This window comes from Semicossyphus pulcher, unplaced genomic scaffold (assembly GCF_022749685.1).
Source record: "Semicossyphus pulcher isolate SPU_LCO1_2020_fin unplaced genomic scaffold, fSemPul1.0.p SCAF_14, whole genome shotgun sequence".
NCBI lineage: Eukaryota > Metazoa > Chordata > Actinopteri > Labriformes > Labridae > Semicossyphus > Semicossyphus pulcher.
The window spans coordinates 13,268,110-13,291,525 of NW_027211648.1; the positions used below are offsets into that span (position 1 = coordinate 13,268,110).

Below are 23,416 nucleotides of genomic sequence, written 5' to 3' on the forward strand. Positions count from 1 at the left end.
TCCTACCGGCTGCTTTCAAAATAAAAGTATTCACATCTAAACGCAGTCTGACATGGGTAGACAAATCGAAAGATAACTTTTATCTTGAAAATCCGTATTAGCTCCAATGATGTGCGGGATTTTGGACCTGATGTATGACTGTTCTAACGCTTAGAAGTGAGCTAATGACAGTTTGAACAGGCTGGAGATACAATAGTTAAAGGCAGATTCGCCGGCTAGCGTTAGCTTTTCTGTAAAGGCAATATTAGGCTTTGAGGCAGGTGTCCAACGTCAGCTTATTTCCCTTCATTTGTGTCGGTTAATTTACACGCTACGTTAAACTCACGGTAGGTGCTATGTTTTGGCTTGAGCTAACTGACAGTTACGGTGTGCACGTGAGTTACGTATGACGGCCAAGTTGACTTAACGTTAGTTGACATAACCGTTAGCTATTACACTTTTTTTTTCAGTCTGTGGTTTTGGCAGATATACCGAGTTACCATAGCAACTTGCCCAAGCAACTGACGTTTAGCTTCTCCCAATTATCTTCCTGTCTGACCTATTCTGATATATATTGAGCCTGAAGTCTTATATGCTGGTGCATAGATGTTGCTTCTGGACATTTCAGCCCACTTGTGACAATACATTCCCAAAACATTTGTGAATTTGTGGTTAGCTGCCAAGTCATTTATTTTCTCATGTCAAGGCTGCTGTTGTTGCACATGTCGAAAAATGTGTGCATGATACTTTTTGGTGCAAGAATCCAACCAACCACTAGATGTCATCCTTGTTCCTTTAACAGATAAACTATACTGACACCCCACCCGTTGTCCCCTTTTTTCAACAGACTGTCACCATGTGAGGATGTCTTCATTGGTGGCCTACGAGAATTCAGAATCAGAGGATGATAATCTCGAGCAGATGGAGGAGGGAGCATCAGCTTCTGTACAAACTGGATCTTGTGAACAAGACCAAAAAGTCAGGGTGTGTAAATCCTCTGAGGAAGCACCGAAACCATACATCTTCACAATTGAGCCGAACAGTTCATTGTCGAAATATGATGCAAATGCCTCAGAAAGAATAAACTCTACACTACAGCTACAGAGCTGTTTTGACTGGGAAAGAAAACATTGCAGTGATGGCACGGCCAAAGAAAAACATTTTACAGATTCTGCAGCTCCTCAGAGTTTTCCTACAACTCAAGGGAAAATATTACCATTGCAGACTCTTCCTCACATGCCACAAGGCTTTGGCTGTGGGTTGAAGCCAGCAAAAAGACATCAAACAGTCCCTTCTGGTGTCAGACCATACATCCCCAAGAGACAACGACTTGCCACTTCAATAGAGACAGCCAACCCAGAGTCCCCAGCAGATCAAGTCGCAGGGAATCAGACCAGGGAGAGCCAAATTCTGTCAGAAGTATCGGCGAGAGTAAAGCCATATCTTGCTCACAAGCCCGGAGCAGCAGGGATACCAAGGAAGCTTCTGATGAGCCTGGGAGGCCACCAGGGCCCAGTCAACACAGTGCAATGGTGTCCTGTGCCTCATCTCAGTCATCTGCTGCTATCTGCCTCCATGGACAAGACTTTTAAGGTAATAATGAACTAAAAAAAATCAACAAAGAGAGGATTCAGTGCATCTGGTGTGCAATGCTTCCAATAATCACGGCGTTCTCAATTCTTAATTTATTCAAACAGACTTATGAAATTTGACTTTTAGTTATCATTCTGATGTTATTTTCTGTGTGATCGATTTTTTCCTCCTCTCTCTAGTTGACTGCTCCATGTACCCAGTGGTCTGGAAAAGGAAAATCCATTTGTCAGTGTAGTTTCGAGGCAGGTGCCGAGTGCATCCGGGAGGTCTAAGGGGATAATCGCTTACCTGACATTCAGTGTAATTGGCAAAACGTTACAGGCAGAGAGATGATATCTGCCTTGCTGCCTCAATTTATAAATGTACCACAAACCACTTTCTTTAGAATCATATCTGTCACTGTCAGTTGAATGTATGTCAGGGCCCATGGGACTTCATGTCTTTTTCTCTCTCTCCCTCTTTCTCAATTTCTTCCTGTCGTTCTCAAGCCCCCCGTCTTCCCCTCCTCCTTTTCTGTATTTCACACCAGGAAAACAATCCCTCATTTCCCTACTGTAAAGGTCAAGTCATGCAGGTGCCTGCCAGTGACTTAATATTTCTATCCCAATGCGAAATCACGTACCCAACCAATATCCTTAGAGGACTGAATAATTAAGAATTTAAATATGCATGAGACCGTCTGCATAACCATACAATTGCGGCGGTATGGAAGCCGCCTCCTCTGGCACCTGGAAAGGGCGGGTGGTGCAGATGGTGGAGAGAAGGGGAGGAGAAGACTTGTTTGTTTGTATGCAAGGTTTTCTCTTATTGTCTACCTCAGACTATGAAGCTAATACATAGAGGAGCATATCACATCATATATCATGTGTCTTCTGAGCCATTTGGTTGAATTATTGTGCAAGATTTTCAACAGGTAATTTTTCCAAAACTAAAAGTTCCCACTGACTTTAGAGATTTATGTTAGTCCAACTACTGACAGTGCTTCAACTGCAATCAGACATGATTTAGACCAGAAATGCAGGATTTTGAGGTCATTCTGAGAAATTCAAAATACAAAATACAGGAATTTATTGTTTAAGAAATATATACAAATACAAATGTTCTAAAACAGTAAAAGTAACTCTGCAAAATAATATTTTTTTTAATTGTGCAGGTTATTTCCATATAAATGTGCATCTGCCTACCTTTCTCTGTGTTAAATGAGATAGTGCAAAAGAATAGGATTTGTTCCTCTTCACCGTCACAAGCAGTTATTTCAACAAAGACTGTAATTTATTCCAAACAATAGAAATTTCTGGCCAGGTAATAGCTGGAGATCATTTATTCCATGGTCACAGGAAAGGCTATTTTACTGCCAGGTGTTCATTAAGATATGACACCGCAATATTTGGAACAATTGACTGCAGGCAACTTTCGCAACAGTACTAAGTTTTACACTGTGTTACCAGTTAAATCGTATTAATAGAAGCTAATCTTGGATTAAACTGACTGCAAACTTTGAAAAAAATGTAGAGCTGTAAAAGATTTTAGAAATACCTGTCACGGTTTATCATAGACCGAACTGCCTTATTTATTGTTTGAATGTATTTGATATTTACTTTACCTTTTAAGACATAAGCAGCAAATATGTTTTTTTATATTATACAGTACTAATGTTTTGTTTTGTGTAGATATCATAACATACTTCTGGTTGTTCTGATATAGAAAATAATGCACACTCAGTTTTTTTCTTTTTATAGATATAATAATGCACTTCAGGTTATTCTGGTACAGAAAATAATGCACATGCAGTCTAATTTGTTTTATTGCATAGATACAATATAATAATACAGTCCAGGATGTTCTGGTATAGAAAATAATGCACACACAGTCTAATGTTTTGTATTGATACAACAATACACTTCAGGTTGTTCTGATATAAAAAATAATGCACACCCAGTTACATATTTTTTTCTTATAGATATAACAATGCACTTGAAGTTATTCTGGTATAGAACATTTTTATATATACAGTACTAATGTTTTGTTTTGTATAGTCATAGTAACACACTTCAGGTTGTTCTGGTATAGAAAATAATGCACACACAGTCTAATGTTTTGTTTTGTATGGATATGATAAAACACTTCAGGTTGTTCTGATATAGAAAATAATGCACACGCAGTTTAATATTTTGCTTTGTATAGATATGATCATGCACTTTAGGTTGTTCTGATATAGAAAATAATGCACACACAGTTTAATATTTTGTTTTGTACAAATATAGCCTAATACTATACTTCAGGTTGTTCTGATATAGAAAATCATGTGCATAGGTAAAAATGCCACTTTTTCTGTGTTTTTTATTTTCTATCATAACAGCCTGTCATCAATTATTTCTTTCTTCTTTACATACTGTACTGCTATAATGATAGTGTTTTCAAGCACTCTTAACTATAGCTCTGCTTTTCTATTCTCTGTGTGAAGACAGAGAGGCATCACTCTCTATCAAGTCTAAACACTTTCCTCTTGTGTTTCTTCACCAACACCCTTCAGTCTTTCCGCCTCCTCTTCCTCCATCCTGTCTGGCAGTTCCTCAGAGGCTGTCTCCGTCAGACTATTATTATTCCGGCCTGTTTGCAGCTGTTGTCACCATGACTACGGCAGGTGTAAGGCAGCAGTTTTAAGTTGATAACACGAATACCAATTTAGTTTTAATTACCGAGAGTCATTTAGGAAGCAGATTACCCCAATGAGTCATCGGCGAGGATCCGCTCAGCGTGTCTGTTAAGTGGCCGGTGAAATTAAAGGGGATGCAAATAAACAAGCACTCATTTCCACCCAAGCTCAGGTCTCTCATTGTACCGGATTATTGCAATTGTGTGTGAGTTGAATGGTTTTGTTAAGGTGAATATCATTAATGCCACCATTCGTAAGAGACGGGGCTTGGCAACATGCCAATTTGTACGACTTGTTATGTAGATATGGTGTTTATATGAATATTTTGAAGCTTTTGTGACTATAGATGCTATCATCAGTTGCTGTTTAACAGATTTAAATGTTACCTTGAGATGGCAGTGTTTCCCTAAACCTAAGATTAAACAGGGAAGTGGCTGTTGCACATTGAATGGATATATTCCTGATACATGCTCCAATTTTTAGCTTTTTGCAATTAAAGCTGTTAAGACTCTCTGTCTCTTTCTGTCGCTTTCTTCTGAAGCCTGAAGGCATCTCTGGAATTCTGTTTGTTAAACCACCACCGCCTGCTGGATTGATATGTCACTCTCTCCCTCGTCCATCTCTCTTCCCGCTGTCTGTCTCCTCCTGTGGGAGCTGTGGTACAGAACTTCCCAATGTGTCTCTTATGCTGTACGGAGGAGTCATCTTTAATAATGAAACACAGACGGAGGCATAGAGGGATCCGCAGCGCCCTGCGGATCTTCAAAGTTCCTCTGTGGCCACGGCAATGCTGCGGAAGCAAAAAAAAAGTCTTCATCATTAGTGTAATGTGCCTCACCTCAGTGGGCACCAGACCAGACCACCCACTGGATTTTAGGCCGGGCTTCAGGGAGACTTTTCTGTTAGAAAATCACTCTTTAATAACAGGAAATATGATGAAAAGCATGTCACAATATTGACAAGCCTGATTGCTGTGCAAAAGCAACACAACAGTCATCATAAAAAGAGCCAAAACCAACAGTAGAACAAACTGACAGATTCACACCAGGACTGTTTTTGCACCTTGATATCACATTTTGAGCAACAAGGTGTTAGATATTTGTCATGGCAGCCACCACATAACAGGAGGCAGCTGTTCCTACATGCTCTGTCTATAACCAGAGAACCTTTGACAATACAAAACCATTAGAGCCATTAGACCCACGGGGGATTGATTTATAGGCACACTCAAAGGTAATTAGGCTGATTAATTAATTATAAAGCTTGTTTTTGTGCTTAAGTCCAGCAAATAAGCCTGATTTGTATACGTAATATGCCAATTTATCCAGCGGCACTTTGCTGAGTAATTTCATTTTGTTCCACTACAATTAAATTCACATGAGGAAGTTCTTTGATTATATCTTTCTCCGCTTTGAAACTGTTCTTCCAGAAGTGTTTTAGCTTCCGCACAGACAGTAAAAAAAAACCCTTAGTTGCTGTAGTCTAGGTTTATTCGTGACTTTGGCCTGATGCTATGTGCCCATATCTGCCAGGTGTGGGATGCAGCAGAGAGCGGGCGATGCCTGAGGGTGTACAGCTGCCATTCGGGAGCTGTGCGGGATGCCTGTTGGACCCCCTGCGGGCGACGCCTTCTCACTGGCTCATTTGACAACACGGCTGTGATCACAGACGTGGAGACAGGTGAGCTGCAACACTTTGTTTTCTGTGGATTTGTTGAACACGGTGTCACATAACAATCAACACTTAACTAGAACGACTGTGGTGTACTTTTGTGTTTTCCTAAAGTACGGAGGAAATTCAAATACATTTACTTTACTTTACTTCCATTTGAGCTGCTTTCAAACAACATTTGCTCCAAGTGTTTGCCTGCATGTTGCTGGACAACAAAACTTATTGGCAATTCCACTTCAGGCAAATGAAGTGAGTTTTTTCCACTTTAAATTTAAAGCATGTATAGTAATTTATGTATGGAGTGTCTTTACGTTGCCCAGGGCCCATAAACCAGTTATAAACCCATTGTATAAATTGCAAAGCTGCCTCTTTCTCTCCATGCTTGTGACCCATTTCAGGGACAACCTTGGAAATCTGCATTTCTAAAGTAAGTACATCACAAATACTGAAGTATCCTATTTCAAAGACTCATCCAAGCGCAGCCAAGAAATGCTGCCTTCGTTTCCCCAATTTTAAATGGAACAACCAGAGTTTCCTTTAGGCCTGTAGTATCTCAAAATCCATCGGGGTCCAGCCACTCAAGTGTCCGAGTTTGCAACAATTTAAAAAATATGCAAAAAAAGACTCCATCATAATGTGCAATATAAATTATTTAAACAATGTGCATAAAGAGAAAAATGAACAAATCTTCTAGTTATTTAATTTCCTATAAAATCATTAAATATCAACGTTTCTATTTATTATTCATTATGCCTCCCTTGCAGTGACATTTGTGTTGCGTCATTGCATTGTTTTCTCAAAAGATCTGAAGACCTGCTCTGACAATAAACACGAGTCTTAGGGGGGGCGGGATGATCCTCTGGATTAAGTTCTATGGAGGCTCAGTCCACCTCCAGCAAAATTAACTTTGAACCAAATCCGCCGGCTCATTGTGTTTGCTTCCCCGTTTGTGCGACCATACAAACAATTTTCAAGGTGACATTTAGAAGAGATCGATAATTTGGTTTACTTAGGAAATGCTTTGCTTTCGGGTCAAGCGTACAGTTAACAAGGATGGCAGAAAAGATGAGAACAAGTCATACAGAGAGTTTACACCAAGCATGTTCGCTCATTTCCTTCATCGGGAACAATGAAGGTATTGTATGGACAGCACAAGTTGATTAGCAGGAAAATTAATCTTTCCCCTTGAATTGAGCATGTTGAAGAGTCACCAAGAATAAAACATCTTAATTGTTTTATAGTTGGCCGTCTTGTCCATCCACCAAACTGTAATACAATACATTTCAGTGCTCATATGTGCAGGAAAATACCTCAAAGAGGCTCAACAGAACAATCCAACATACAATAGACATTGTTTTGAAGCCCCTGTGGCAACAACATCTTCAGGGTCAACGCATTGCTGTGATCACTTGCTGCCGTTTGCACTTCCCCTCTCAGCATGTCTGTCAATACTGCCAATAAAGCCTACGGATAATAGCTTGGCCAGCCCATTAAACACACAGGCAGCTCCAGGAAGGGGATCAATAATGGATACATCACCACAGGAGCAGCCACAATGACCTTACACCGGAACGTCACAAACCACAACCATAAACAAACATTGTTTGTTTTGATCTTATACTTTGGTGGCATCCAGTGTCTCGTTCAGCGCTGAAGGACGTCCTAGGGGGTCCAAACTAACAGCTTTAAAGTAATGTGTCACATCCAGACAGACCTCACAACAGTCTTACTATTTCTTATTACTCTTATTTATTTTCTCACCTCTATTATTATTATTTATTTGTTCAATAGCTGTGCGCCAGCACTACAGAGCAATAAGCATGCACTGCTCCGGCAGCACGAGATGACACAAATTTAATTCAGCTGCATATTAATATGGGAGTTGGGAATTCCAACCAAGTTTCTGCACAGTTGTAGTGAAAATTAATAGCTTAAAGCTCGGCACTGACACCAACCAATCACATTCAAGCTGTGAAAAGGCAAAGCTGTGTTATCTCCCTAATAATTTAAATACAGACTAACGTCATCAGTACTTTGTGAACTATGGCTCCCGTATTTCCTGGGGATCTTTATTTCGGACATAGAACAAGCTTTTACAATAAATGTGACAATTTTAAGAACAAGCTTCCAACATTCAAACATGTGGGTGGGACAAAATATCCATACGCCAGTATATCGTCGTCCTGACTCTAAACCTACTTAAGTATTGCTTCTTTTATGCTTTGTACAGCACTTTGGTCAGCTGCTGCTGTTTCTAAATGTGCTTTATGAATAAATTGACTTGACTTGACTCGTGCAATACAATGGCACCAAATATCGATATTTTAATTTACAAATATATGGCGCTCTAAACTGATTTCCCTGGGATTCTGAGCCATTGTGTCACTACTTCATGACTCCTTGCGATGTTGCTTATGACATGAATGAGGGTAACGTGAACAGAAATTAATTGGCTGAATAAGAAGTTAATCAGATATCGCGATCGCTGTATTGTGATATTATCATGGGCCACGTCGCGTATGGTGAGTTACTATTCATATACAGTGTTTCCGCTACATAAATTTTGCAGCGGCGGCCCGCTGCAGATTTCAATAACGTGTCCCCGAAGTTGCAGTTAAAAAAACAGTCATTTGCCTGCTCTCCTCGTTGAGGAAGAGAACTGAAACAGTGACAGGAGTCACATCAATCACATGTGAAATTGTGGCAGCCAAATAAACAACAGCGGGACCAGTTTACTCCTCACACAGTGTTCTAACAGCAAAAGAGGGTCCGACATCGGACGCTCTCTGTCCACACACAATCATATGTAGTTCTGTTACGCAATATCAACAATTGTCTATCTCCGTACGTCCCTATTGTAAATGCATTGATTGTCGCTGTTACTAAAGCTTACAAAAGGTGCAGATGTCATTTGGTAACGATCGATAGTTTTGATGGCTACGTCATTAATAATGCACACGCGGCTCACGTTCTGTGAGAACTGAATTGCGAGAGAACTGAATTGTAATTAAACAGACTGCTTCTGAAGACAGAAGACAGAGAGACGGACAGAAAGAGGGGGGCGGGGCCAGCAGCTGTGCAGAGAGCAGAGGTGCAGGTGTGTTGGGGGGGACTGAAGCAAAGCAAAGTGATCAGATTAAAAAAAGATTGTGAATTAAAACTTAATAAGGTGAAGAAGAGAGGACAATTAAAGTGTGGAAGTTAGAAATAATCATCTTGAAAGAGGGTAATCCAGACTGAGTCTACGTGGGATGTGCTTCTCACAGAAATCATTGATATATGCGATTAATTGCGATTAATAAATTTCAAAGCCTGTAATTAATGAGATGAATTTTCACCCCCCGCTGCTGAAAAAAATCCTAAAGGAAACACTGCATATATGTGTTAACCTCAGATCTCCTAACAGTGATGGGATACTGATATCTCTATGCTGCTGACAGTAATGCACAGCCTCTTAACTCTAACAAGGAAGCCAGCTAGGTCTGTTCTGTTCATTTGAGCTCTCTTAAGATGTGCGCCGGCCCTTTAAGGATCAGCGCAAGTATGTGGGACACCTGACCCCTTATTTCCCCACAGCATAACCTAACTAACCGCTGCACCAATTGCTATGTTTAAGGAGAATTGGAATAATAGAGGAGCCTATGCATTCAAATTGTTGTATGAGTGGGGGCCCATTTTCTTTGCCCACCTTTGCTGTTGTTCCCGTGTCCAATTTAATTTGTACAATCTTATATCCACTCCCAGCGGGCCACAGGCAGGCTGTCACAGCTGAATAGCAATAGCAGGGGGGTGGGGGGGGGGGGATATGGGGAGGGAGAGCAGGTTAAGAGGCATAATGCAGACAGAGAGAGGGACAATGTGAGAGAAAGAAATGAAAAGAGGCTGAATGAGTTCTGAGAAAGGGAAACAGAGAGAGCCGGAGTTGGGGAGTGGAATAAATGAATTTCATCTGTAGGGCATTAGTGTGAAGTGGCATCTGTTGTCCAGCCCCATTCTTGCTGTCCTTGGAACAGCTGATCGGCGGAGGAAAATATGCCCGTATACCCGCAGGCTGCCACAGGTTGATCTGTCCGTTCGTGTGTATGCAGAACTTGAGTTTTCTGCCCAGATCACTGCAGGCGGAGAGGAGATAGTTCTTTTTCTACAAAACTCAATAATACAAAGACATCGCTGGTGCCGGAGCTTCGGACTTGCCCTTCCACCTTACTTTGTTTTTGCAGAATTATATTTGATCAATGTAGCCACAGGCTTCAGCAAAGTTCAGTTGTAAGATGGAGAGAGAGAGAGAGTTTCAGACTATTAGAAGGCATGATTTTTTAAAGAATGAGCTACATGTACAGCGGTCCATCCAACTCTACTCCAAATTATTACCCCTTAGAGGGTCACAGAGGGCTGAAGTCGATCCCAGCTGACACTGTGAGAAAGGCAGGACAGGTTGACGGTCAATCAGACAACCGTTCACGCTAACAGTCACACCTACCGGCAGTTTAGAGTCTGTGCTAATAGAGCAAGGTCAAACTAATGAGTCACATTGAGTGTTTGAGACAGAAGTTCATCCAAAAACAATTTTTCTGTTTGTGTAACATATCATTATGAACCTGAGCACATCCAGCAACACAAACAAAGCATTTGTACTAGATTATTATCATGTTTATTATCAGGTTTGTACCTCAGTACTTTGTAGAAAGTGTAGTTCTGCTCATGATTATGCTTTTCAAAAGTCGTTCCAATATAAAGTCCTTTTTACTTGCAAGACTTAAATCCAAATCCCACGTCTGCCACTTGAAATGAAAACTGGCATTCATAAACTTTAAACCTACTTATATCCACTTCCTGTAAAGTTAACACATGCTTTTATGTATTTGTCTCCCTCTATATTTTTCATTCCACCGTACATTCGGGGGAGTTAACAAGTACAGTATGGCAGTATGAACACAGGAGCCTGAGGCTTCGCACACCAGGGGAGAATGCATGCAGCCGTGCACACACACACCGTGTGCCACCGGCAAGCAAGTATCTGCATTTTGACCTACTTTAGAAGCTTCATTTTTCAGTGGCAACCTGCACTGTGACACATGTTTTACCGTGTGTGACAGAGAGAAAACATCAGATCCTTTTTTGAAGTACAGCCAAAATCATTCTGTGGTGACTGTTACATTAATAACTTAACAGACTGCACAACTGACGTGGTTATTTACAACAGTAACAACAATATCGATAGATTAATAGAATCTATATGCTACTGTAATGATTCAAAAGCTTCCAATAGAAGACGGGATGTGTGTCCAGAATAGCATGAGGTGTTTTGGATCTAATTGATACTTGAGTTATTTTTTCCCCCTCACAGAATTGTTCTTTATCCCCGAGTGTCTGCAGGATTAAGTGCAGTTTGCAACACTTGTGTCTCATCGGCAGCCCTTAATGAAGAAAGAGGAGCGATAATGTGCAAACTTTGTACTCTCCTTTAATGCTGTGTTTTCAATAGTTTGTTGCTAATTGAACACATGGTCACTTGAAAAGACAAGCCGTAATTATCAGGGTAAATTTGCTATTACAGTGTAAAAACACCCTCTAAATGTAGCTAGAGTTCACTTTGTGTGGGGGATTAGTCAGTCCGCTTACTTTGTGTTCCTTGAGCTTTCAACCACATCTCAGACTTGGAGTGGGACAAAATATCGATACGGCAATATATCGTCTTTACTCTTACGATTATCGATCGACTGGAGCCAAATATCGCTACTTCATTTTTCAAATATATGGTGCTGTGAACAGATTTCCCTGTGACTCTCCTTAGACTCACTGCATCACTCCTTACAGTGGCGCTTGTGACATGAGAGTCATGTGAATGGAAATTAATCGGCCAAAGAAGTTAATCATAAATCGTGGTGTATCATTATATGATTGTCTTGCAGTATATCAGTTATCATAGAATCGCTGAATCGTGATATTATCGTTAGCGTGGACCATGTAACACGTATCATGAGTTACCCTGTGATTCCCACCCCGATCTCAGTTATGAAATATATTGAAGTCATGTTATCATGTGACCTACACGGGGAGTTGCTGCCAGGTGATAACAGATGGTTGTGTATTTTAGTCAGATTTCAGTTGATTTTGACTCCAACTTCCTTCATTTTGTAAATCTGTGTGTTCACTCTCGCTGTACAGTGCACATGAAATGTTAATTAAGCAATATCACATCTTCTGCACTCAGCCTTGTGCCTACAACCGATTCACAGCCGTGATGATATTCAGTGCAACGACACTCCCTCTCATGTGATATTGCTTTTGTACAACAGTTCTACAAGCAACAAATAGTAGTAAACAGTAATAATCAGATCACTATAGTTCCAGAAACTAACTAAAGCCCTTTTTACACTGCGGTTTCTCCTCAGCGCCGTAACGAAGCTCCGCCGTCATGCAGCCTTTGCTATTTTAAATTGGACCAAGCCACGCCGGCGTGTGTGTTTTAACATAGCATTCCGGCGTTGCTGAAGCAAAACGTGTGCGAGGTCTAAACAAACAGCATGTGCTTCAATTACACACACGGCGCCGTTCCGCCCTGCCCTCGCCTCTGTTTCGCCTCTGTTACTACCACCGATGCCAGCTCAGAGGCGGAACGACTTCGACCCACCATTCCGCCTCCGTGTGTTCTACATAGAAGACGGAGCGTAACAGAGGCGTAATAATCCCGCCTTGAGTAGGCATTGTAAAAGGTGCTTGAAACGGGACTTTTGTTGCCAAGCAACCCAAACATTCTCCTGCACTCTGTGTCAACGGATCAGCTTTTTTTTTATCATGTACATTTATCCGTATGTTTTAATTTATCATCAATCAGTCAAATAAGATGTTATTTAACAGTATTCAGAGCACCTGGCTGAGGCGGAGTGATACACAGAGTGAAAAGTCCCAGTGATGTTCTCTAAATCACCACTTATGGAATGCCTCTTTTCCAATCACATTACTTAGTCAGAACTAACTGTTGTAAATAACTTTATTATATTAGGATTCTTCAGTTTCCTCACCTTCTCATATTTTAGTAAGAAGCACTTTCTGCACATGGAATAACTTTAAAACATCAAACCAGTTACAAATATAGCTTATTAAGCCTTTTTCCAAAATATGTTCTGGGATGCTGCTTGTCAAAAGCGAGTAGTGTGTTTAAACCCTCTGCTTATGTTGCAGTGATAGCCCCCTGCTTTGGTGCATCCAGTAATGAGGCAGAATATCTATTTCATCCCAGCTCCCCTCTGCTCTAAGGGACTCTTCCACACCCTCCCAATCATCCATAATGTCCTCCGCGCTGCGTGTCAGCTCCGCAGCATGATCACAGTTCTTTGAGGACTAGAAAGTAAACTATGGTGCGGGAGCGACAGATCACTGCAGTCCTGCCTTATCTCCCCCTCTCAAGCAGGCTAATTAATCTTGCTTAATTAAAACATGACGAGGGCCTATTTATTAGGGGGAGAATGTTGATTTCTCATCGTCTTGCCAAACATGAGTTTTAAATCTCGATGACAGATCTTCTCTGTATCGCTGCGGGTAAGCCAATTAAGCAGGAAGCGTGAGCCTGACAAAATTGCCTGTTAAAACTTTGGATCAATGCAATCGAATTTGCGAGCGTGCGAGTCCGCCATTAAGTGAGAGACGGTCCATTTCTGCTGCAGTTTATTAGCTGTGACTCAGTCCCTTCTCTAAAAAAGGACTGAGTTGGAATACTCTGGAACAAGTTTGTAATGAAGAGCATTTCTGTTGTGGGCCAAACACTGTTTTGTGATGGGGTCTTTGTTGTTTGTTCGATGAATTAATGAGGAGCCATTGAACCCGGGGGTGCTCTGCTCTGCATAGCCTTTTGACTGAGCTGCTGGCACATAGTCTGGCTTTGTTCCTCGTGGAGCCGCCTTCATCGTTATCCCAGGAAACTAATTTTTGATAGCACCCCGTCAGGCTTAATTATATTTAAGCCCTTCAGTATTTTTGTTTTGTTTTTAAGTATGACATTTTTTAATTGATTTAGATAAAGCCGCCTCAAGCCAAAACAATGCTTTTATATTCTGGCTTCTCTTCTCTGAATCACAATGCCCCCTCAAAGTTTATCTTTTTGTCTTGACTGATGTTTAAATCAACGCGCTTTTTTTTTAGACTGACGTGCCTGAGAGCTTGTCTGCCAAATATCCCAGAATTAGAATTACCTGCCAACAGAAGCTTTGCTACCACAGATATGTGGTCAGTCCCATCATTAAAAACAGTAAGAGACAGGCGGATCAGCTGTTGAACTGTTTCGGGGCATGCAGTGATACAAATACAAAGTTTCATTTGAGGAAACTGTTGGTTTTCTTGTGTGAGAAAGCTTTTTTTAATGACAGAAAGATCAAAACCTGATGGATGTAGGCAGCAAACAACACCCTGACCAGAAAGGCTTTACTGTAACATCATTTCTTCATGAATTTCAGAAGACGCACAGAGTCGGGAACACTATCTTCGGCTGCATATTATAGCAACATTTACTCTATCTGTAATCAGTGAGCTTGTTAAACTTTATTCCACACAGTGTTTAAACCAAATAGAAGTTTGAGCTGTATTAAACTCAAAGGAACTGTAGCTAAAATGTTCATGTTTAGTTTAGTCTTGACTTTGTAGAACAGTTACATTTAGATTCATTCCTTCATTCGTTTGAACCGAGCACACACAGAATGTACTTTGCTCTGTTTAAACACACAGAGTACATCAAAAGAGCTTTTCATCACTTACAAACGCGTTCATGCTGAGCGTGTTGGTTCGTTCAGACAGATGTGTGTGCAGCAGTAGCAGTGAGCGATTCTCCTCCAGAGATTAAACTGCAATAAGGTGATTGCTTTGCCGGCGACAGCGACACAGGGAAGTGAGGGGACCCAGGGAGGGAAGGAACCAGCCAGGGGTCAGAGTTGAGCTGGAAATGAGTTCCTTAGAGCTGAGTGTGCAACGCTGCATCCATCCACAGAAGCAACCGAGTTGCATCGCTGTGTTCTTTATTAGGTACATCACAAATGAAAGCAGCAGTTTTACTCCACATGAAAGGCTTTACACTAAAGACTTAAGACATAGGGTGAATGTAGTGTAGATAGAGGTACAGTAATATGAAGGATGTGGTTTGTAAATTCTAAATCTAACATGTCCTCTACAGCTTTCTTTATATGCTGAACTCTTTTTATGGTTCTGCTTCCCGCCTCTTGGGAATTCTATCTTTGTACTTGACAATGAAAATAAATGTGAATCTCATTCTGTGTTTTCTGTTTTTGTTTGATATGCATGTTTTTTTCTTATTTCTTTAAAAGCATTAGGTGAAAGCCCTCATGTTGGACACAGTCTCGAATCCCATTGCCTATAGCCTGACGACGATATAGCGTCTGAGGTCACCTGTGAACATGCCGGGCCATGAAGCCGGCAGTTTGTGATAAACAACTTCCTTTTCCATGTGCTGCATTGTTTACAGAAAAAGATTAATTATTAATTAACGGGTCTTAACTTTGTAGAAATTTCAACATCATGATGCAGATTAGTAAAAAGTAAAAATGAAGCTTTGTCAGGTCTGTCCTCAAGAGAAGAAAACTACTTTGAATTGCTCGTTTGTTGAACAGAGGTTGGATCGATTGTTTCTGATGCATTCATGGAATTCGGGAAATCTGAAGGCTTTCGTGACACAGCTTCAAAAGAAATTTATCTCAAGTTGAATTTTAGATCTAGAACGGATTGTTAGCTGTTAGCATGCAGATGTTTGTTTATAGAGATTAATAAGAAGCTAAATTGTTGTCAGATATCCGCTGATTGGAGCCTGGATGTCTTTAAGGTGCATTATGTTCCGCCTGCTTTTGCTCTCCACACGGACTGTTTTTCCTGCATACGCTGCAGCCTGCTGATACATGATTGGTCAATACTACTCGGACAACAAGCGTACTACAAACGACAACCAGAACACTTGCCGTCCCGGAAATCCACGTCCCTGTCGACAGATTCTGTATTTCTATGTAGAATCTGTAAATAGAGATTATATTGAACCTAAACCAGTCTGCACTTGATACCAGAACTACAAATAACAATTTTTATTATTAATGAGTCAAACTTGATATCTTCGAAAGTCTAGTTTTGTCACACTAACAGTGGAAACTCAAAGGAGAGTCATGTTGTTTCATAAATAGCAAAGAAAGCATCAAATCTTCACACAAATATTTTCCATTTCTCTTAAAAAATCGGGATGTTTTTGTAATAAAACTAGCTGAATCTCTACTTGAATATTTCCCGCATTCTGGATGAGAATGTAACTTGACTTTATTGTTGGCGGTTAACTTATAACGTGTAAATAGAAACAACATATTGCTGTGAAAATAAATATATTTGATGTATCAGGAATGAAATCAAGTTTAAACATGTTTGTGTCATACTTCAGTTTAGCAGCATGTAATCTCAAAGTCACTCATGAAAGAAGGGAGCCCTGATCTTGTTTTTCTCTCTCTTTTTGCTTCCTGTCTGTAGGACAGCAGGTGGTGAAGCTGGACAACCAGTTCAAGGCGATGTGTGTGGTCCTGCATCCCAGCAACCCAGAGGTGTTCCTGTGCGGAGGCTACAGTTCGGCTGTCAAGGCCTGGGACTCACGCAGCTGCAAGGTCAAACTTATTAACCTCCTTAGAGTCGATTTATCTTTTTATTAACTCTGGTTCACCAACTGCCGTTTGACCTTTTTCTATATCTGAGGCAGGTAGGCATACATGCTCCATATGCTATATGTTACTACAATGATATTTGCTGAATGAATAGAAGTTATGTCACAAGATGTTAAAAGAAATAGTTCCCATGAAGCTGATATTGCTCTTAAGCTTAATGGGCTGTTTCTTATGATAATCCTGTTCACTTCCTCAGAATCTGAAGGCTCACATGAAGCTTTTCCCCCAAGACTATCTAAATCGTTTCCCTACAGGGTTCACATTTAATACAGCAGGGATTGCTTCTGCCAGCAGGTGTAATTGTGAGTTGCAGAGTGAGCGTAGACCAAACCCCAGCAAATAGGTTGTTAATGCTCCGGCATCCCGGCTGCCTGTCAGTCTTAGCCCTGGGCTGTGTGCTTCTTGCTCCAGGGTGAAATTACCCCACTAGATAGAAAGGGCCAAGACCCACGGGCACAACATTAACCTATTACTCTAAAGTCTTTTCACACAGGCTCATTAACGTTGATCTGGTTGCAAGAGATTGCTCTATTATATTTAAACTCTGATACGAGCATTAAAAGTGTCACGATTCAGGTTTTAAACAAAATGTTGAGGACCCAGATGCAGACTTAGAGATGATTTAATTAACAAAACAAAAGGCAAAATCCAAAATGGGAGAGCAAGTAAAACAGAAAATAAAAGGCAAACTCCAAAATGCTTACTCAGGGGAGGCATGAAAATAATCAAAGGAAAACAGGAAATAATATCTAAACACCAAAATACAAATCAACAACATAACTTAACTAGAATGACTCATGACAAAAAGTTTGGTTCACGTTACAAAGCAGAAAGCGCAGTTAAAGAAGCAGTGTGGGGTTAAAGGTTAAATGGCCCCTGTAGAGTATACTGTCACTGAACATTCCAAAGATATTTAGTTTTCACACTTACCCCCTTCATCAGCCTACAATGTATTATGTTTCAGTGCTTTATTTCACCCGTGACTTATGATTTAACGCCTTTGACACAATACATTGATTTGGACGGTTAACTCTGTAGCCTTCTTAAAATGACATATCCAAGCTAAGATTACTCTGTTTTTACTCACATTAAATGGAAACCTTTCCTCTGATAGTGAAGTAAGACAAGGTGAACGGGACCGCAGGAATCATCGCAGCACCTGATGGAGGTTTTCTGTCTCGTCACTGTCAGAGTCTATTCACATTTTCTTTTCCATTCACCATCTTTAAACACCGCCGCATCCCGTACTGTGTTCAGTTTAATGTCAGAATCAGAATCAGTATCAGAATTGGTGTTTATTGCCAAGTAGGTTTACACATACAAGGAATTTGTTTTGGTGATTTTGGTGCAGAACAATTAACACAGAACTAGAATAAAATTAAATAAAAGACTTCAAGAGAATAAGATAAAAAAATAGGAATAAGAATAAAAATATAAAAAGCAATACGTATAATACAAATAGTACAAAATATGTACAACAGGTGTGATTAAAAACTGTACAGGTGTGCAGGATATTGAACAGTGCAAAGAGCTTACAATATTATGTTTACTTCATGTGGCGTCTTCAGTTTTGTAGATCTCTGTGTCGTAGCCTTCAGTTTTTGCATCGTTTAACCTTTACTGCTTTCTCTACGCAGTTTTTGTCTCTTTTCTTTTTTTACCCTCTTTAAACAGACCGACGCCAAATTTACCGGACTTCTTTCAGCAGATTGATATGATCACAATTTGTCCTCTGGATTGTGTGATTAGAGCCGCATCCCTAGCAACGGTCTGTTCTTCATAACAACGGCCTCTGGTCGAGAAATAACACACCTTGGAATGCCGCAATTAGAACCAAGTATTTAACACAGCCGTGTAATAAAGTTAAACAATCGCAATTTTGATGTGCGCATGTGCAATAGTCACATTGCAGGTTGTGTGATCGTGAAGCGAATTAAGTGATACACGTCAAACTTTTATTGTTGCTCGGCGCAAAACGAACACTCTCCAGTTTCTCGTTTTCCATGACTAATCTACAGGAAAAGTCAGTATGTTTTTAGTGCAGCTCTACATCAGAGCACACTGAGAACTGACCACTGACCTCTCTGTGTGGTCAGAAGCTGTCAGAGTCGTTGAACCAAGTGGTAAAAGTAGGACAGGGGTTTCGTTTTGTTAGAAGAAAATAGACTTAAAAGTCCCAAATAGTAACAAGTATGATTGTTAATTGTTTATATGGATGTGAAAACACACTGCAGTTATATGGTATAATTTCCTTTATTTTTTTAATTCGCAATAAATATCACAGAAAGTAAATTTATCATGCAGCCCTGTGACATACTGTTGTTTTCATCTTGTAATTCCACCTCAAGGACAAAGGAAGAGAGAAATGTTCGCCTCCTTTCTTTTCAATTCTCTGCTGAGCTGAGAGCCATGAATGTTTAGTCAAACTAGAAAAGAACTGTGTTATAAAAGCAGCATGAATGTCTTTGACGTTAAAATATATCTGCATGAAATGTAGTTAATGTGGTGTATTTATATAACTACTTGATATTTTTCACACACTGACACTTCCCACTACATTGTATGAGTGAAAAGAATCCCTTCATGTTATTTGCTTTGATGCTAATTTGTGCTTTTTTTCTGTGTGTTTCCAGGTGGTGAAAGTGTACAAAGCAGGGATCCAGCAGACCTTGGACATCCTGTTTCTGAGGGCTGGTGCGGACTTTATAACAAGCTCCGACTGCGTGAGCAGAGACTCTGCTGACCGCACCCTCATCGCCTGGGACTTCCAGACCACAGCCAAGGTCTCCAACCAGATCTACCATGTAAGGAAACCTGCGTGTAAACGAGCTCCTGAATTAATGTATTCCAGTTGGCACGAGATGTTAAAATCTAGAGCTTAAAGGCTTGAAGGCAGCTTAAATTTTACCAGGCAAACACATTTCCTGTTTAAGGTTTATTCCTGTAAATGTGTGAACCTCCTGATGTGAAACAAGTTGGTAATGAGGCGTTTGGAGTTGGCGTATTTTGACAGGTACATAGTGTTTGAAAAGGTGAGCACGCTGCTGGGTGCCAGCTATTTTAAAAATGTGCTTTTTATAACCTCTGTGCTTTTTTGTATTGAACAAACTCTCATGCCCGGATCAGCGTTCCTGCATGGGAAGTGAGCATTTATGGTACAGTGGAAGTCTTATACAGTAGATTCTTCATACTATTAGGCTGACGGAAAAGGAGGATATAAAATTGTACATAAATAATAATAATCTTGTTATTTTGTCCGCTAAATGCACACCTGAACTTAAAATTAAGGGTCTAGTTAAAATGCAGATGACACATTGGTTAGTAACAGCAAGAAGAGGTCAAATAATGAATTAATTTCCCCTCTGGATTTTCCCCTCCTCTCCTTCGGCCACCAGGAGCGGTACACGTGCCCGAGCCTCGCTCTCCACCCACTGGAGGAATCTTTTGTTGCCCAGACGAATGGGAACTACATGGCCGTGTTCTCCTCGCAGCAGCCCTACAGAATGAACAAGAGGCGGCAGTACGAAGGACACAAGGTCAGGAACGACTGTAGCCTCGGGGGTTGGGGTGAGGTCGGGGGTGTACGCAGGCCCGATCAATACATAAGCAACATTTCACATGCATACAGAACTGTGCAAAGGCAGTAGATAAAACCTACACACACAGAGGAAACATGCACAACACAGAGGGGATGTGTACAGTAGATCCATAGCCTGCAGTGTTTCCTCTAGAAGCAGCATCCTCCCCCTAAACAAACAAGATAAGTACAATACAATATTTCCACTCAGGCAGGCAAACAGAGCACAATATGGCTGTCAAATATTACTGAAATCATGTTGAAATGCTACACTGGCGTCTGGTTTGTTGATTCAAGAGAAACCCTGAAATGGACAGGAGAGTAATCTGTATCTTGCATTCCATGTCCTGTTTTCTTTCCATTGTTGGTGGCCCTGAGGTGCAAAATACAACGGCTTTTCAAATCAACAAGTCAACAACGCAGAACAGAATGTTACACATACACAAGGACATTTCATTTCTTGACCCTTTTTCATGTTTTCTTTACCGTGTGGAAGCAAACACTTCTAACAGACCGCATCTGTTAGCAGATTTGAAATAATTAATTGTAGCCTTAAAGAAAGAGTCATCTTTTTGACATCGGCTATTGTGATCAAAAATGCTCACAAGCAAAGAAAAGGGTCAGATTTTGTTTTTAATTTCTTCTAATATGAAATGTTTGACTCCATATATAGACTTAACATTCATCCTGTCCTTACTGGTCCCTTCTCAACAACTTCATTATGTTATAAATTGCTATGGTACACTTTCTTTACTATGAAATTCCCCTTGTACTACAATACTGTCACATATTTAAACACAGTACATAGGATGTTATTCATTTCTATAAGATGTTAAGATCCATTGTAATATCTTTATATTGATTTATCATATAGGATATGTCCTGGAAATTCATTTGAGAAACAGTTTATAGATAAAATAAGAAGATCAGACCATCTATTGATCCAGTAAATTAATATTAACTTTAACACAACCAGAGATGTTAAAGAGACAGCTCCCTCTAAACAGTGAAAAGAAATATGGGTGGAACCACAGACTGTATAAAAAGATGGATGACATGACAGATCCCTAAAAGTGAAGCTAAAACATCTCTATCGCCCCCTGCTGACTGGCTGCAGTATAGGTCATAAAGCCCGCCTCCTCCATGTTAACAGATGGGACATGAGTCAAACTATAAAATCAAAATACACGCCAAATAAGTTTTTCTCAAACATGGTTTCTGTCATTATAGTTCTTATCATGCTGATTTATGTCCAAGTGCTCACAAGTTTAGTTTTTATTAGTTATTTAATGCAGTAAAAAGGATGATTGACAGCTCTGTTGACAAATCCGGCTCCTGCAGCCGATCTGTTCCTGATTAGCAGAGTGGAGGAGGAACAGCGAGAGGGGACGTAACTAAAACGATCACTACAGTCATTGAAGTTTCCATATCTGTGAACGTCTGCTTCAGACCAACACAAAGAAGCTGTTCTGCTGTTAAACACGCAGACGTGTGGGATCTCTGACATTTATTGCCGCTAAGTTAAGTGTGTGTTTTGGTTAGCGGAAGTGGCTATCTCTATTGCGCAGCTCTGGCTCCAAATGTGCAAGACACCAGTGCTCGCCTCTGGGGTATTTTGGCTTCAATTTTGTACAATGAAAGTAGATAGAGACACATCCATATATACAGTCACTGGGTGGAACTGGTGAACACAAGCTTTATTTCAGTGAACTTCAGAACATTTAGTGAAGATAAATGTATTTTTCATGATCAGGAACACCCTGATCCTCAGTCACATTCTTCCACACATTGACTCCTGTAAGGGGCTCAGTTCAACCACGGTCTTGTCACAACCAATCCACTGACACAGTCGGAGGTTAAGTGCTTTGCTCAAGGGCAGCCAGTCGGTAATAATAAGGCAGAGGCAAGCAGCGCTCTATCACTTCCCCCTCAAAGATTTATGCTGCTTCTCTGATGATTGAATCAGCCAGCGCACGCTTTTTTAACATTTAAGCTTCCTAAGTCTGTAATCAGCTGTATCACAATCCAGCCATTATGCTGACATTTTGTTATGCTAACACTAACTCAGCTCTTGGTGAAAGGTTAATGCATCGTAACTAATATATACTCCTGTTGTAGGTGGAGGGATACGCGGTGCAGTGTGAGTTTTCTCTGGATGGGACCATCCTCGCCTCCGGAAGCTCCACCGGCTCTGCTCACTTCTACGACTACCACAATGCTCGCATGCTGCACACTCTGCGCACCCACAGCCAGCCCTGCCTGTGCGTGTCCCAGCATCCCGTCCTGCCTGCTACTGCGGCCACCTGCGACTGGGCTGGAGAGATCAAGGTCTGGCACTGAAGACTCTGAATAGCCGAGTGAATATAGACTCAAACTTTATAAGATGTAGCGTGTCGGCCAAGAGAAGACTACAATATATTTAACTGAAAAGCTCTTGTACACTTCCATCTTCAAGACTTTACCTCCCTTAATCTTTTGGCACAAGATGAGAACTTGGTAAATCTACTTTCTACTGACGCCTATGAAAAACTTTTTTTTCTTGCAATGCTTTTACACCACCCACATTTTTGTTAGCATCGTTCTAAACTTAGAATGGCACAGGAACAGCTGTCACTGGCATTAACCTTACTGTAGGCATGCTATTTATATTTGAACCATTTACATTGTTATTTTAACATCTTGAAGTCGGGGAAAGTTACGCTGTTTGAGATGAAACAATAAACTGCCGTTATGACTTTAATCCAAAGTCGGGAGCAGTGGGAATGCTTTCTGACAGCGCACAAACACATCCACACAACCTTAAGCTTTTACAGTCAGTGTTTCACTCCAAACACACATCGGGACCTCATCATCAAGTTTAAGTCGAAACAACAAGGAAGAAGAATCAGTGGTATTTCATGTCACATTCTGCATACACATCACTTTCCTCTATGCCTTTTTTGTTCTCACTGGCTGTGATATGACATTTCCTTTCACACTGACAGCCTAGAGCATCACGTAGAGACAACAAGAGAACCCTAAAAAAAAAAACAGGAGACATCTGTCAAAACATTGCCAGGTTCTTCCAAAACCCTGCCAGTCAACAAGAGAGGTGAAGTGCACACAGATGCCTCCAATCTTTATTCAGTATTTAGTAGATTAGTCTTAAAATACACTGTACGCTGTTTGGTGCCGAGGGATATTCTGATGGCTCAAAGCTTTTTCAAGCCCCTTTTGGTGATTTATACTGTAGTTAAATTGACA

At 40.6% G+C, this 23,416-nt stretch overlaps 1 protein-coding gene across 1 annotated transcript; it reads left to right on the forward strand.

The window, feature by feature from the left end:
• The first annotated feature begins 162 nt into the window (after window positions 1-162).
• wdr25 (WD repeat domain 25) lies at window positions 163-22,895 on the forward strand. Its single transcript, XM_069662277.1, has 7 exons — window positions 163-326; window positions 827-1,572; window positions 5,761-5,908; window positions 16,409-16,539; window positions 19,230-19,400; window positions 19,992-20,132; window positions 22,292-22,895. The coding sequence occupies exons 2-7, from the start codon at window positions 844-846 to the stop codon at window positions 22,511-22,513; spliced, it is 1,542 nt and encodes a 513-aa protein (XP_069518378.1). The 5' UTR covers window positions 163-326; window positions 827-843; the 3' UTR covers window positions 22,514-22,895.
• Window positions 22,896-23,416: the final 521 nt, after the last annotated feature.

Bases quoted from the DNA above. Each gene is read 5' to 3' on its own strand.
- wdr25 (XM_069662277.1), top strand. From the start codon at position 844: ATGTCTTCATTGGTGGCCTACGAGAATTCAGAATCAGAGGATGATAAT. The intron at 5,909-16,408 runs GTGAGCTGCAAC...TCCTGTCTGTAG, and splicing joins GATCACAGACGTGGAGACAG to GACAGCAGGTGGTGAAGCTG. The intron at 16,540-19,229 runs GTCAAACTTATT...GTGTGTTTCCAG, and splicing joins GGGACTCACGCAGCTGCAAG to GTGGTGAAAGTGTACAAAGC.